This window comes from Betta splendens, chromosome 8 (genome assembly GCF_900634795.4).
Source record: "Betta splendens chromosome 8, fBetSpl5.4, whole genome shotgun sequence".
NCBI classification, from domain to species: Eukaryota; Metazoa; Chordata; class Actinopteri; order Anabantiformes; family Osphronemidae; genus Betta; species Betta splendens.
The window spans coordinates 11,893,798-11,908,719 of NC_040888.2; the positions used below are offsets into that span (position 1 = coordinate 11,893,798).

The 14,922-nt window shown below is 43.0% G+C and overlaps 1 protein-coding gene across 4 annotated transcripts; it reads right to left on the bottom strand.

Moving 5' to 3' along the window:
- Positions 1-723: 723 nt before the first annotated feature.
- Positions 724-11,690, bottom strand: LOC114859833 (prostasin-like). 4 transcript variants are annotated; one of them, XM_029157860.2, is made up of 12 exons: positions 11,495-11,690; positions 10,334-10,360; positions 9,874-10,036; positions 9,323-9,597; positions 8,940-9,082; positions 8,598-8,868; positions 6,160-6,325; positions 3,084-3,337; positions 2,833-2,930; positions 2,012-2,718; positions 1,449-1,533; positions 724-1,363 (listed from the first exon to the last, which is right to left on the bottom strand). In XM_029157860.2, the coding sequence occupies exons 1-10, from the start codon at positions 11,547-11,549 to the stop codon at positions 2,398-2,400; spliced, it is 1,773 nt and encodes a 590-aa protein (XP_029013693.1). In that variant the 5' UTR covers positions 11,550-11,690; the 3' UTR covers positions 724-1,363; positions 1,449-1,533; positions 2,012-2,397. The 4 variants fall into 4 exon arrangements, with proteins under 4 accessions (XP_029013693.1, XP_029013694.1, XP_029013691.1 ...); XM_029157861.2 differs by having other exon boundaries at positions 1,449-2,718; positions 10,334-10,354; XM_029157858.2 differs by having other exon boundaries at positions 1,449-2,718.
- Positions 11,691-14,922: the final 3,232 nt, after the last annotated feature.

Sequence of the window (14,922 nt, forward strand, 5' to 3'; positions counted from 1 at the left end):
TTTTTTAGGTAAAAAGATGATTTGTTTTACGTAATCAAAGTTTTAGAAAAAAGTGAAACAAAGATTTGCAATTAAAAAGATTACTAGTGGGTAGCACTGTTGCCTCACAGCGAGAAGGGCCTGGGTTTGATTCCCGGAGCAGACCGGTTCCCTTTCTGTGTGTTTGCATGTTCTCCCTGTGTTCACGTGGGTTGATTGGTCCCTCTGACTTCCCCATAGGTGTGTGCGATTGGTTGTCTGTCTGTCTGTGTGTTGCCCACCCGCGACCCCACATGGGAATAGGCAGTAGACAATTGATGGTTGAATCTCAAACTTCAACTTCATTCATTTAAGTTACAGTATATACTGTAACAGTTAAACCACACTGTAAACTTATAGCTTGGTAAAACAACTTCTCCACCTTGGTGAAAAAGAACTTCTAATTATAGAAGTATACTTTAAGCCTCTTTTCACCTGATCCAGATTAATAGCTCCTGTGCTGCGCAGATGGATTATCTGTCATCGTTTGAATGCTCAATCAGTTCACCAGCAGACGTCAGACTTACTCTAGGTGAGAATCATCCCAGATGACCCACTGTTCATTTGTTGGCGGTCGATTACTTTGGACCCTTTGGAGTTAAAGCAGACAGAATGTGTTGGTATGGAGTTATGTTTATCTGCATGGCTATCAAAGCTATCCATATCAAAGTTGCATCTGCAGCTGCACATGCAGAATAGAACAGAAAAGAATAGAAAACCTTTATTGTGCCATGATGGGGAAATTGCCATGTTGCAACAGCACAAAAGACAAATAATACAGAAGACAATAGAGACACAATTATTAAAAGAAAGGAAAACACAGGGTGAGAACTCTACAGGTTATCAACATTATGTACATGATGTACTGTGATCCTACTGCTCCAGCAAACCACACCGTACAGGATGGCTGATGCCACCACAAAGTCATAGAAGGTCTTCAGGAGTGGTCCAAACAACCTTAGCCTTCCTTGGAGGTAGAGAGGGGCCTTTCCTGTACAGTGTGTCTATGTTGTTACTCCAGTCCAGCTTGTTGTTTAGGTGAATAACCAGGTACTTATGCAAGTCCTCCCTCTGGATGTTTTTTCCCTGGAGGGATTATTGTCAGTGATAAGTCCAACAATTGCAGAGTCGTCTGAGAACGTCTGCCGAACACAGCCAGATGAGTTGTGTCTGATGTCTGCAGTGTAGAGGGTGAAGAGTAAGGGGGTCAGGACAGTCCCCTGGGGGGCTCCCACACTGCAGGTCCGGATATCAGACACACAGCCCGGAGATCTCACAAAGATCTGCAGCTTCTTAGGGAAGGGGTCAGCCATTGAGCAAGTCGTGGAAAAATGCACCTTTAAGCCTACGAAGAATAAGACAAGTTCATACCAAAAGACAGGTGCAGTGGAAGCTTCATGCGTAAAAGTAATGGGACATAAATATTTCACCTGTTCAGAAACAACTGACCAGACATCAGATTCAGCTTTTGTTCTGCTTTTACAGGTCAGATCGGTGACTGGAAGAACATGCTCTCTGTTGTTCAGAATGAGAGAGTTGATAAAATGGTGCAGGAGAAACTTGGTAACCTATCACTAAAGTTCATCTGGAAATAAATATCAGTCACAGTAACTTGAGGACTTTCTTTCTCTTCCTGTTGATGTCTACATTGCTGTCGTGTATCAGAAAAAGCACATTTAGGAACTTGCCAACATGAATGAGATAATTTACAGTATATCACAAAAAGCCCCTAAAAAGCCTGATATAACAGGTGAACATTGCAGATGCCTTTGAAAGATGGAAACACTCCTACAGTAAATGAAGAATTTAGGAAAGAAGCTAAATTGGCAATTTTATTTTTTTAAATCCTGTTGACCTTGTAAACAAATACAATGATAATAATCAGGAACTCCATCATAGTACACCTTATGTAGTAGACAGTATTCGGGTAGATGGGCCAAAACAACCTGCACAAGAACAGGAACAGGAACAGGAACTTTTTACAGAAACACACCTGGCTGAACCCAGTCCCTTCGAGCTGTGAGGTCATGAGAGGTTTTGTACAGTTGTTTCTTTTTCATCTAACCCATGAGCATAGAACCTGGGATCAAACACTCAGCATCTTTATTTCTTTTACTGCAAGAAGCCAACAATATGTTATGGATCCTGTCATGGTCTAGCGATCTGTCCAGGGTGAACACCTGGTTGCTGAGAATAAACAACAAAAAACAGAACACATACAAACAGCAGCACAAGTCATTAGTTATGAATAAACAAAAAAGAAATCCCTCTTCCTGGTGGGAAAAATGAGAGGTATATTATTCATGTATGCTACAGGACAGAGAAGTTTATCTAGGTAAATTCACATAGACCTACAGTATGTTCACTCAAAAAAATACATTATTGAAAGAGGTAGACGGAAGTGATAAAAAAAAGGAGATGGGGGAGGAAGAAGGCCAAGAGAGCAGAACCCCGCCCAGTGCTGGAGGAGGAGGAAGTAGAACCGGCATCAGTGCTGGACGAGGAGGTTGTATTGCCTCCACTGGTAGGAGACAAAAATGACCCCAGGGTCTGATGCAGAAAGGCGTCGTAGGCTGTCAGTGTGGTGAAGCTCGAAACTGCTGCTCGTGTTTGACTGGTAGAGTTTGTGGAGACTGTTAACACAGCAGCCTGGTACCAGTAGCTGCCCACTTTACACATTAGTGGACCACCAGCATCACCCTGTAAAGGAGAAAGTTATATGACGGTTAAAACAACACTGTAGGAAAACCTGACTTCACCTTGTTGAAATAGAAACCTGTACTAATATATATACAAATTAATGGCTTTATTCACCTGATCCAGTATTATAGCTCCTGTACAAATGCTGCCACTGGTTGATGAGTTCCCACAGTTTACCACAGAGGTCTGGGTCTCCTGCAGAATTCCTTGCACTAAAGGTGGTAGTAAGAGAAATTACTGTAACAAGTAGCAAAACAACTGAGGTCTACTCAGATTATAACTGTCTGAGCCAGGCTTAACCCAAACTGGTGAAAGGATGCAGATTGTGTTGATAGTATTTCTGTGTCCATGTATCAGAGACTCACCTCCTCCTCTCCCTGAGCTCCAACCAGCAGCCCAGCATGTTGAACCCACAGCAAAGGTTTGTCCATCACCCAGACAGATGGGCTGGATGTAGTTGGACAAGGTGGGTTGGGACGCCACATGCAGCACTGCTATGTTAGAGCCAGTCAGGTTGCTCAGGGTGATATTTGTCACATTCAGTGACACTTGATTAGGGTTGGAGCCATATTGGTTCAAAAGACCCAAAACAGCGGTCCAATCAGACGGCTTAGATGAACTGTGAGAGAGAAAATTAATTAATTAAATGTAATGAGGACTGAGGAAATTTTAAAATAATATCTATTAGCTTTGTATTTCATTATGTTATGACCCCTTCCAAAAACATGTATCACAAGGATCAAATATGAAAAAATGCCTTTGCACTTTATACACCGGTTGACAAAACATCTTCAATATGTTCAAAACACATTGGCTACTTCAAACATACTGTATGGTAATTACCTAAAACCTCTGATCTTTTTCTTTTTATCAGATCTGCATAGTTTATATATTGAGGGCCAATGTTGGCAGATTAATCCAAACGGTAAATAGTAAATGTTACAAACTTATAGAGCACATTTAAACACACTTCGAGGATCCAGAGTGTCATGAACCTGGATTTTCTTGTGTTGTTTCTTGGTTTTCCATGTTCATTTCCTGTTTTATTTTTGTAGTGTTTCTGGTTTTTGTTCTGTCATGTCTTTTGCTTGATTTACGTTTCTGATCACGTGCCCTGTCAGCTGTTTTCCATTCAGTCATTAGTTTTCATTTACTGTAAGCTCCAGTACTCACTTGTTCCGTTTGCCACATAGTTTTTGTCGAGCACCCGATCTGTCAGCCTTTCAGCAATTCTCATGTAAGTCCATGGTTTTGACTCGTGCCTGTTTTTGACTGCGTTCTCTCTTGAATTGTGTTTACTGGTTTGACTTTTGTCTGCCCGACTCACGTTTTTGCCTGCCGCTTTTAGTTTATGTTTAATGAACCTAGTTCCTTCCAAGTCCTGTCTCCTGAGCTGTGCATTTGGGTCACTCACTCCTGTCCGCTTACGGTGAGCCCTGAGTACTATCTGGCCAGATTCGAACCCAGCCAGCCATTTTAGACGGGTGTTTTTCTTTTTTTTCCAGTTTTTCTTTTTACCGGAGCACGCTTGCTTTTTTCCCTCACCATGCCGTTCACCTGCCCCGGGTTACCGGAGGACCTCCGTTGGTGCTTTGCAGAGCTCGCAAGGGAATACGCAAAGGAATCCGGCTTGAAGGCACGGCTCCGTGTGGTGAGACTGGCGGTGGAGATCCATGAGGAAGAGCACTGGTGGCTTCACTACCCTGTGGTAAGACCGCTGTTCGCCAGGCTCCAGGAGCTGCGGGCAAATTTAACATGCACTCTGCGCGGCGTGAGATTGCTGTCACCACTTCGCCAGCTCAAGCTCACGTTCCTGTCGCCTCTTTGCTGGCTTCCTCCTCCTCCAGCTAAGGATTCCCCCTGCTGTCCAGACGACACCCCCAACTTCATCGCAGGCATGTCTGACAGTCTGTTCTTCCGGATCCGTCACCAATGCTCACTCAATATTGCCAGTGCCACCACCTATCCAGACGCCAGAGGACATCTCCTCCAGGAAGCAGCAGCCCTGGTCCTCAGGATTCCTGCGCTGTATTAGGGCCGGGAATTATGTAGAGCCACAATCGGACCCCGCATCAGCCCCTGTGCTTCAGCCTGCATCAGTCCCTGTGCCACAGCCCGCACCTGCTTCTGTGCCACAGTCTACAGGCACCACAGGTTTCTCGCTCATCCTGACCTCTGTTGCTGCCTGGTCGAGCCTAGCCCCGGTCCAGTCAAGCATGGCTTCTGCCCCGTCGAGCTCCACTGCCGCCCAGCCAAACCAGGTCTCGACTCCTTCCCCTGTCGGTCCAGATGAGCCCGTTCCTGCCCCTGTCGGTCCGGGGAAGGCCATCCCTGCCGGCTCTGAAGAAGCGGTGATTCTCGCTCCTGTTGGACCCGAAGAGATGGCCATTCTGTCCCGTGTTGGCTCCGAAGAGGAGGCCGTTCTGTCTCGTGTTGGCTCCGAAGAAGAGGCCATTCTAGTTCCTGTTGGCTCCGAAAAGGAGGTCATTCTAATTCCTGTTGGTTCCAAGAGGGGCCATTCGGTCCGGTGCCTGGTGCCTTCTGCTTCTCTGTGCACAGGTGCCGTCCTTGGAGGTACAGGTGGTTCCTGCGGAAGCAACTGTGCTTCCGCCCCTGGGGGTCCAAGGGAAGCCGCGCCACTCTCCGTCTCCAGGAGGTCGGAGACGACCGCTCCAACCGTGGATACAGGGTACTCTACTTCTTGTGTGTAGGCGCTGCTTCCAGGGGTTCTGGTGGCCCGGTACCAATCACGCTTGTATCAGCTTCTGCACCTGGCGGTCCGCCACTAATCACCCCTGGCTCCACGTCTACGTTCGTCTCTGGTTCCGGCTCCTCGCCGGCTCTCATCTCGTCAGTTTGAGTGGTGTTCCTGTGCCTTTGGACATACCTTGTGGACTTTTGTTTATCGGACTCTTGGTCGTTTTTGTTATCTGGTGGGGTTTCCTCTGTCTGTCGGTTTCTGGCGTGAGTTTTGTTGTGGGGGGGTGTTATTGTTGTGCCCTCCTCCAGTCCACCCTCCGCCCACCCTGTTGGCGTTCTGTGTGAGTTTGTTGAGTTTTTGCCCTCCACCAGTCCTCCCTCCGCCCACACTGCTGAACTGCATGAACCAGGATTGTTCCTGTGTTTTTTGGTTTGCCTTGTTCATTTCCTCTTTTATTTTGGTAGTGTTTTTGGTTTGACTATTGCCTGCTCGACTCACGTTTTTGCCTGCCACTTTTACTTTATGTTTAATAAACCTAGTTCGTTCCAAGTCCTGTCTCCTAAGCTGTGCATTTGGGTCCCTCACTCCTGTCCGCTCACAGTGAGCCCTGACAAAGAGCACTTCACACTACTTCTCATTCACCCATTCACTCTCACACACAACGTCATCATACTTGTATTTGTGAAAACTTTTCAAAAGTCATTATATCATTTCATCATACACTATCTCTGCTATCTCACCTTGAGATGCAGCTAGCATCACTCAGCACAGAGTCCACAGCCACTAAAGTCCCACCACACACATGGCTTCCATTCCTCTGGAGGCTCACCATCCACGGCCACATGCCAGCTGACGAGTTTCCTCCCAGAATACGAGTATTTAACGCAGCTTGGCCACAAAGCACAGCTGGAAAGAAAAAGTACACTGTAAACCCATGTTCAAAACAATTAAAGTGATTAAGAGGTATAAACTTTTTTTTATATATAAAAAGCTCTACTAACTTAAATTTGAAACTTGAATTTTTGTGACATTTTGTTTTCTTTTTGAGTGAATTAAACTAATTATATTTGATCACGTTGAATTTTGTATCCAATTAAGTAAGCAACAGTTTTGGTGGTGATCACGGAGACAGAATTTGAAGCTTTGCGATTGGCTGCCTTGAAACTGTATAAAAAACCCGGCTTTAATGCTATTAACTCGGTATCATACATCCAGCCGCCTCACTGGCTGCTAGATGTCTGTAGTTCTCTCCGACACAAAAAAAATCAACGTATGACTAGTTCTGAGTAGGATATCATGCTGCAAATTTCAGTTTTTAGTTTGTGATGTTACACAGCTGTTTGCTACTATATGCATAGTAAATTGTTTGACATAGTTACAGTATGTTGGGTTGCATTACAATGGGGGCTTAGGTTTATAACACTGTAGTTGCACGGGGGTTCCGGGTCCCTAAGCATGATTTTATTATCTCTTTGCAAGTTGCAGTTGCAGCTTAAGCATGTCCTGAATCCAGTCATGAAACTTGTCAACTTTACAGTATACATGCACAGGGACTTCAGCGTCGTCAGTTCATCAGATTTCTAGAGGAAACTGATGGGGATCATCAGGAGTTGCTGTACCTGTAATGACTCGGCTTCCACGCCACCAGGGGGAGCCTGGCTTCCCTTTTTGGTTGTGTGTCCTTGTTCTGTCTTGTCATTTCCTGTAATTAGTTTGATTGGGTTCACCTGTCTTGTCTAGTATTTAGGCTCTCAGTTTGCGGACAGTCTTTGTTGGTGCATTATACTGTACATATTGTTATCATGTCATCGTGCTTCCGCTGTCCAGGTCTGTTTGTTTGTTCAGTGTGTCTCATGTATTGTTGTTTGCATATTAAGTGTTTTTATTAGGGTTGATTTATTTTCCTGCTCTGCAGTTATCTTTAGTTATCCAGTTAAATATATGTGTTAGTTTGGTGTTGTTAATTATTGGCCAATCCTGCATGTGCAGCATCCATAGTTTATATCTCCCTTTGTCTACTGTACAGTATATGTTTATTTATTAAACCGTTTATTGTTTAGTCCTGTCTGTGGGTCGTACATTTGGGTCCTCCCTCCCTGTCTTGTTTGTAAGCCTTAATAGTCAGTTTGCCCACTCATGGTGAGCGCATTCCTGTCCTAGTCCAGTTCGAGTAGAGTTTGTCCCGTGCCTGTAACAGTACCACTCCCATGTCTGCCATAACAATTCAGATTTAACAATTAATAACAATATAGCAGTTATTTGGTTATGAATGTGTTTGCCTAAGGTATACCTTCATCTATTTCTATCTATTTGTTTTGTGCCTATTTATATCTTGTTGTTTTGACTCCTGCCAATCTGTCTACCAATTCTGCGACATCAAATATTTAGGAAGGACTAATAAAAACAAGAAAAAAAAACATTTAACCAAGAGGAATAAATACCACCAGCAGATAAGAAATGGCTGATATCAACAAATCCTACCAGTGGCTGGACAAAGCTGGACTGAAAGACAGCACGGAGGCACTAATCCTAGCAGCACAGGAGCAGGCTATGAGTACTGTACTACATGTAGATCAATAGATGCTGGGATCTGTGACTCCAGGTGCAGGAAACAATCCAGCACATAACAGCTGGGTGCAAGATGCTAGCAGGCAGGGCATGCATGAAATGCTATGACCAAGTGGCCGGCGTCGTGTACAGGAACATCTGAGCTGTGCTGAGTACAGGCTGGAAGTCCTTCCATCCATTTTCTACAGCTTATTCCCATGCAGGGTCGTGGGTGGTGCTGGAGCCTATCCCTGGGACAGGTCGCCAGTCCACCACAGGGCAACACACAGGGCAACACACAGGGCAACACACAGACAATCATTCACACCAGAGTGACCAATCAACCTAATGCACGTTTTTGGACCATGGGAGGAAGCCGGAGAACCCGGAGAGAACTCATACAAAAACACAGAGTTTGGATTAACATGCAAACTCCACACAGTAAAGAATCGAACCCAGAAAGGAATCGAACCCAGAAAGGAATCAAACCCAGGCCCTTCTCGCTGTGAGGTGACAGTGCTATCCACTCCACCACTATATTCAAAGCCAGTTTCAAAAAAGAGCTACAACTGGTGCAGGATAGACCTGACCTGAACAAAAGTTTAAAACAAAAACAAAACCAGACACTTACGTTTCGGTGTTGTTGTGGGAGGGGCTGTGGTTGTTACTGGTGGAAGACCAGCACAGGAGACACTGAGGTCCCCATCAGTCCCAGTGGATGTGTAGGTGATGAAGCCCGGCTGGTTGCTGGTGATCAGGCTGTTGATCCAGGACTGATACTGGGACACTCTGGTGTAGACTCCAGGAAAATTAGGTAAAGCACATTGGTTTCCAAAACTGACGACTCCACTCTGGGTCCAGCGACCACCCTGCTTGCTCACCATTGGACCACCTGAGTCTCCCTTTGAACACAACACAACATTTAGTGGAGACAGGAGGACAAATGTGACACAAACACAGTAAAGCTGATTACCTGACAGGAGTCCTTCCCTCCAGCACTTAACCCAGCACAAATCATGTTGTTGGTGATTGCTCCAACTCCATAGTCACAGTTACACTGTCTGTTGCCCACAACTGGGATCTCCACCTCCATTAGGGTTTGTGAAACAGTTTGAGCTGAAGAGACAGAAGTTTAATTTTGAAAAATATTAGTTAAACCTTCAAAATCGATTAAATTAAATTGATTATAATAAACAATTTACACAGTATAGTGCCAAGTATCAGCATCATGTTTGTGAATGTTTGTCCTGTCATGCACTTTCATACAGCTGCACCATGTGGCTGTTGCTTACTTTATTTAAATTAGATAAAATATATTACTTTACTTATTTTATCTCTATTTGCTTCATGACTCACATCCACTTGAGGTGACTCCCCAGCCAGTGACCCAGGAGTCAGTGCCATTGTAGAAGGTGCTGCCTGGCGCTGCCAGACACACAGGCTGAATGTAGTTGGTGAAAGTCACTGCTGATGCCAGCTGCAGGAGGCAGATGTCGTTGTCGTTTGTGTTGGAGTTGTAGTTGGGATGAACAATGACCTTAGTCAGCCCCACATACTGTGCATTAGGGTTGGATCCTGACTGAGTTTGGAGACCCAGTACTGCAGTCACACTGCTTGCAGGGTAGCCAGTTCTTAAATGAAACATATTGAGTATCATTTTTTTAACTGTTGTGGATTTTATTTTCAAAATTATAAATCAATCTGCACACAAAATTAGCATTTATAATTTATATCTATGTTTTTCTTCTATCTTCAAATCTTTGGTCATGAAGGGCCACAAAATAACCAAGTTGGTCAAGAAACATAAATAATAAACAACGCAATAATTTTGGGTTACTAACTGTATTGTTGATTTGTATTTGTTTTTAGTGTGGACATCACACATCATCTATACTTTCACTACTCACATTACGAAGCAGTGAGCAGCAGTCAGCACCCACTGACTGTTGATGAGGGATCCTCCACAGAAGTGGTTTCCAGAATGTTGCAGGCTGACCTGCCAGGGCCAACTGCCTGCAGAAGCCACCTGTCCTCCAACTATCTTGGTGTTAAGTGGAGGCTGACCACACACTGGAGAAAGACAGACATTAAAGTTCCTATTGAGAAAAACTACCTATTAACTGTCATTTTAGAGTAGCTTCTGCAATGATACGATCATCTGTTGTTCGAAAGTCGTGACTTTAGAAATGTGCTTTGCATTTGTAATCAAAAACCTCAATTCACATTTTGTCAGATGTTTTATTGCATCTACAGTAATTGATTATTCTGAGTTTGACAGAAGATTCTGTTGTAAAGTTCATATAACATGTCACACGTGACACCAGATGACATACAGTACAGTGGATTTGTATAGAAGTATTGACTTACCACTTAGCTGTGAGCGACACTCTAAAAGTTAGAGAACAAACAAAAAACATTAAAAGATGTTATGTGCATAATTAATGGTATGTGTTTTAATGGTATTATAACGTAATGTAATATGTAAGAGAGTGTAGAAAATAAAACACCTTTTCCCTGCATTTACAAAAAATATTTTTGATTTTAATTATCGATTATTAGCATTTTGTAATCTGTCTTCCCCAACGATTTATTAACAACCAATGTTTACACACAGTAAACACATCCTGTTAAGTTTCCCATCAAACTGGTTTTACTTTGTCCCTTGAAATCATAATATTTTGGAAATAAAAGGAAACTTCACTCTACTGTCAGATAAAATTCGAATGACTAATATACAGTATAAAAATATGTGGTTAAAAGATCTCCAATAATATTATTACAATCACAATTATTGTCACTCCAACCTGTTTTACTGCATAAATGCTATTTACTATTTCCACTCTAAAAGCCAGATTCGGACCATATTTAAAGGTACATGTGATATGATAATTAATTTTAAATTTATGACTGTGTAATAAACAAATTTTCTTAACCTCAGTAAATGTTTTACAAACAGAATATGGTCATAAATCAACCTAGTCACAATTCTGAGTGTAGAATACAGTAAGAGGATGCTGATGATATGATGCAAACCTTTGGTCATGCAGGTAGAATTTCACAAGACATAGGATTATGTGTCTTGTTTTGCCTGAATGTAGCTGTTACATGCAACGTTAAAGTTGTGAAATGTGACAAATAAAATGTATTTATGTAATATTTGTAATTGTACTATGTTATGTGTTATACAACGAACAAATCTGAAAAAGCTTTTATTCATCATTGTATACATTAAAATTGTATTTTCCTGTTTAAAACCTTCTAAATCTAACTAAATGAACAAATAAGATAACATAAAGGCACATCCAGTATCTTTTCCCTAAATTTACGACTCAAGTTTTAAATTTATATTTGTGATTATTAGGGTGTTCACTTCTTGCCTAAACAGTATTAATGATGTAAACAATGTAAGTAGAGTTCACAGATCATAAAATGGATGTATTGCAAAATATAACCTTTCATATTCATAACTAATAGGCAATAAATAATTGAATGACTAGTTCAGCTGTATTGAGAGACGATTGTTTTTACCTTGTGTCATGAGATTCAGCAGAGTTGCCACACATATCATCTTGAAAGAAGTCATGACTGATGTTACACATGACAGATTTGACTGCTATCTATGGTACAGAATATTCCTCATCGCTTCTCCTGTTCTCTATCTCTTCCTAGAACCTAAACACGCCTCTTTTCCTGTGATGAACCTGCCCAACTACGCCACACCTGAGTGAGAATCAATGCAAGTCAGCTGCTTCGCGTTGTCAAACAGGTCCATGACCGCTCAACACAACCGATACTAGAAACAAATAGTCAGGTATCACTCAGCATTTTCTCCTTTCACAACATTTCCTCTATGGACTAGTTTATAGTTAAATTCCAATTTTATAATAGAAGGAAGTGATTTTAAATTTATTTCACACCCACAGTAATTACTACCAAATTTTACATTAAAAACAATCTCCTAAAATTAGTAAAATTATTCTGTACAATGACAAGCTCCCATTTACATAACTAAGAGCCTTTAGAAAGCCAAAAAATTAAAGAAATTATTTATTTAAATTTTTTTCAGTTCATTCATGTTGGAAACTACAGTATAAATAATAGTAAGACGAGCTCCAAAGCAGCCATAGGGGTGACACTAATAATGTAACAGTGAAACAGAACTCCATTTTAGTCACATACAATTCATTGCAGAAGAGTATTTGCAGGTACTTGAAGATGGAAAAACACTGGTTGCTTATATCTTCCTGCAAAGAAATGAATTTAAAGCAAACAAGACACATGAAAGGTAATCTAAACCCACAACAAACAGTAAAGCCTACTGCCACACCCTCAGTGACTTTGCATAAAACCGCTGAAGCTACAGTAGACTGTATATAGATATAAATATATTACATAGTATTTTCACCATAATTCCTACTACTTCTTTTTCCTGGCGGGGTTCAGTACCTCCAACAAGGTTTAGAACCACTGACATAAACGTACTGCAGCTTGTCTAGTTCATTCTACTGCTGAAAGCTTAACGCAAAGGTTTGAAGCTTTGTTTCAGAAGATGCAGGAACAGATGGAAAGGTTCAATGATCTTACTATGCATGTGAGCAAATGTAGTGTTATATAACTTGCAATTCAAAGTACCTGCTTCCTTCTACGGAATAAACAGGTCAAACTCCTTTTCAAGCAACCTTTAATCTGGGCCCTGACCTTTAATCAGCTGTCTTCATTTAGAAAAATCAAAAACAGTCACATAGGCACTCTCTTTGACAGCTTTGAGAATTTTTTGTAAGGTGTAAGTAAATCTTTCTTTCAATTATTAAGTTAAAATCATGTGAAAGTATTCCGCAAAAGGAGTCCAAGAAACACTGGTTAAACGTGGGAGATTCCCTGTCTGCCTGTGTTCTAGAAGATGACGTTAAACCACATTCTTCACACGCGGTATCAAAGAATCAAAGAAGACTCTTGCTAATCCACACCCCTGCTTGCAAGAGGGTTCTAGATAGGAACAATAGCACAAATATAGAAAAAAAGAGAGAGACAATGTACTTCATTACGCGTGGCCTGGTTTATTCACAGACAAGATTCTGGGTCGATGTACTATATCCTGACCTCTTTGTTTGATACAGTCATGTGTTCTGTCTATCTGGGGACTTGCTATCCCTCTTCCCGCTGTGCTGATGATCACTGTAAGTTGTTGTTTTAAATCTTCTCTCTCACAGGACCGCTGTTTCTGTGAGTGTGGCAATGCCTCAGAATGGCTGAAATTTGTGACTGTCGCATGCCAACAATGCGCTCATGTGTGAGCAGTGTATGTCCATTTTCTGCCCTGCCCTGTTGTTGTTTGCTTAGTTTATGTTCTTGTCCTTGTTGTTCTATGTCCTCTTGTTCTATGTCCTTTTCTTCAGGAACGTTAAATGTATGTAAAGTTCTATAGACCAAGCCATTTACTGTTTTCAAATAATCTAGATACATTTACTGTCAGTAAGATTATCTGCCAAAGATTGCAAATGTTTAAACAAGCTCATTTTGCAAAAGCAGACCAAAGCAGAGGTAGTAGAAGACCAGGAAACAAGACACTGGACAAGCCACTTGAGAGTTCTGCAACTGTCTCTGCTTCGAAATCAAAATGAAGTAGAAAGATTTGTTAGCTCTTTGAGTTTTGGCTAAGTGTACATTTGGTGTATTTTTCAGCTATATAGTAGAATATAATATAATAGTATATGTATATGTAGTATATAATTGTAATAATGGTAATAATATATATTTTTTTATTTAATAATAGACAGGATTAAAGGGTTGAGGACCATTTATCTACAATTCTTAGGTCAAGTAAGAAAAATACTTTTACTTTAGACAGGCAGTTCCCTGCAGGCATTTCAACATTGAGGCAACTTTGAGGCAATGTGTCAGGACTCGGGCAGGCGGCGGACCCACATGCACAGCACGGAGGCAGGATTATGATCAGACAGAGGTTTATTTTTCACGGCAGGGTCAGACGGTCCAGGTCATACACGAAATGGTCACGGCAAAAATACAGGCAGGGATCAGGCAAACTCACGGTCAGTAGTAGTCCAGGGTCAGGCAGGATACACAAGAAACTCGGAACAAAGAAACACGAACGAAACTCGGAACACTCATGAAACACGGCCGGATGGAAACAAGGTACTGGAACACGGAACACGAAAACACGGGAAACACGGAACGCTCAGGAAACACGGAACACTAATGAAACTCGAATACAACAATCTGGCCAAGGACTATGGGAAACGGTGGTGGCTAAATACACAGAATGATTACATAATTACTGACAGGTGTGGATACTGAGAACCGGTAAGTGGACAGCTGACTGGAACAGGAAGTTAACAAAATAAAACAGGACATGGCGTGACTACAGGAAACAACTAGAAACGAAAACACAGATCATGACAGTACCCCCCCCCCCCTATGGCGCCTTCCACGGCGCCCACGGAAGCCCCCCCCCCCAAACCAGGGCGGGCGGAGGGTGGTCCCAGGCGGAGGGACCGAATCCCTACCCCTCAAGGCACATGAGCAGGGTGGGTGGAGGGAGGACCGGAGGAGGGCCAAAACAAGAGTCCACATAACAAGGTCCACGAACAGGGAAGACACGAAGATCAGGGATTCCTTCACGGAGGGTGAAGGCGCGGAGAGATCCTGCCCAGCCGCCGCTGAGGCAGAGGGGCACACCCAGTGCCCTTGGGCTGGGCCAGCGTCCACGGGGATCCCCCCCAACGGCGATGTCCTCCTGGCGGACGCTGATCCAGGAGGCTGAGAAGTCGAGGCGGACGGCGCCGCAGGAGGCAGCGCCATCCCAGCAGCAGGATGCGCCGAGGGCGAGGCCACCAGTCCGGCAGCCGAGCCAAGGACGAGGCAGGAACCAGCGGCATCCTCCTTGGACCACCGCGACGAGAGACAGGAACCAGCGGCGTCCTCCTTGGACCACCGCG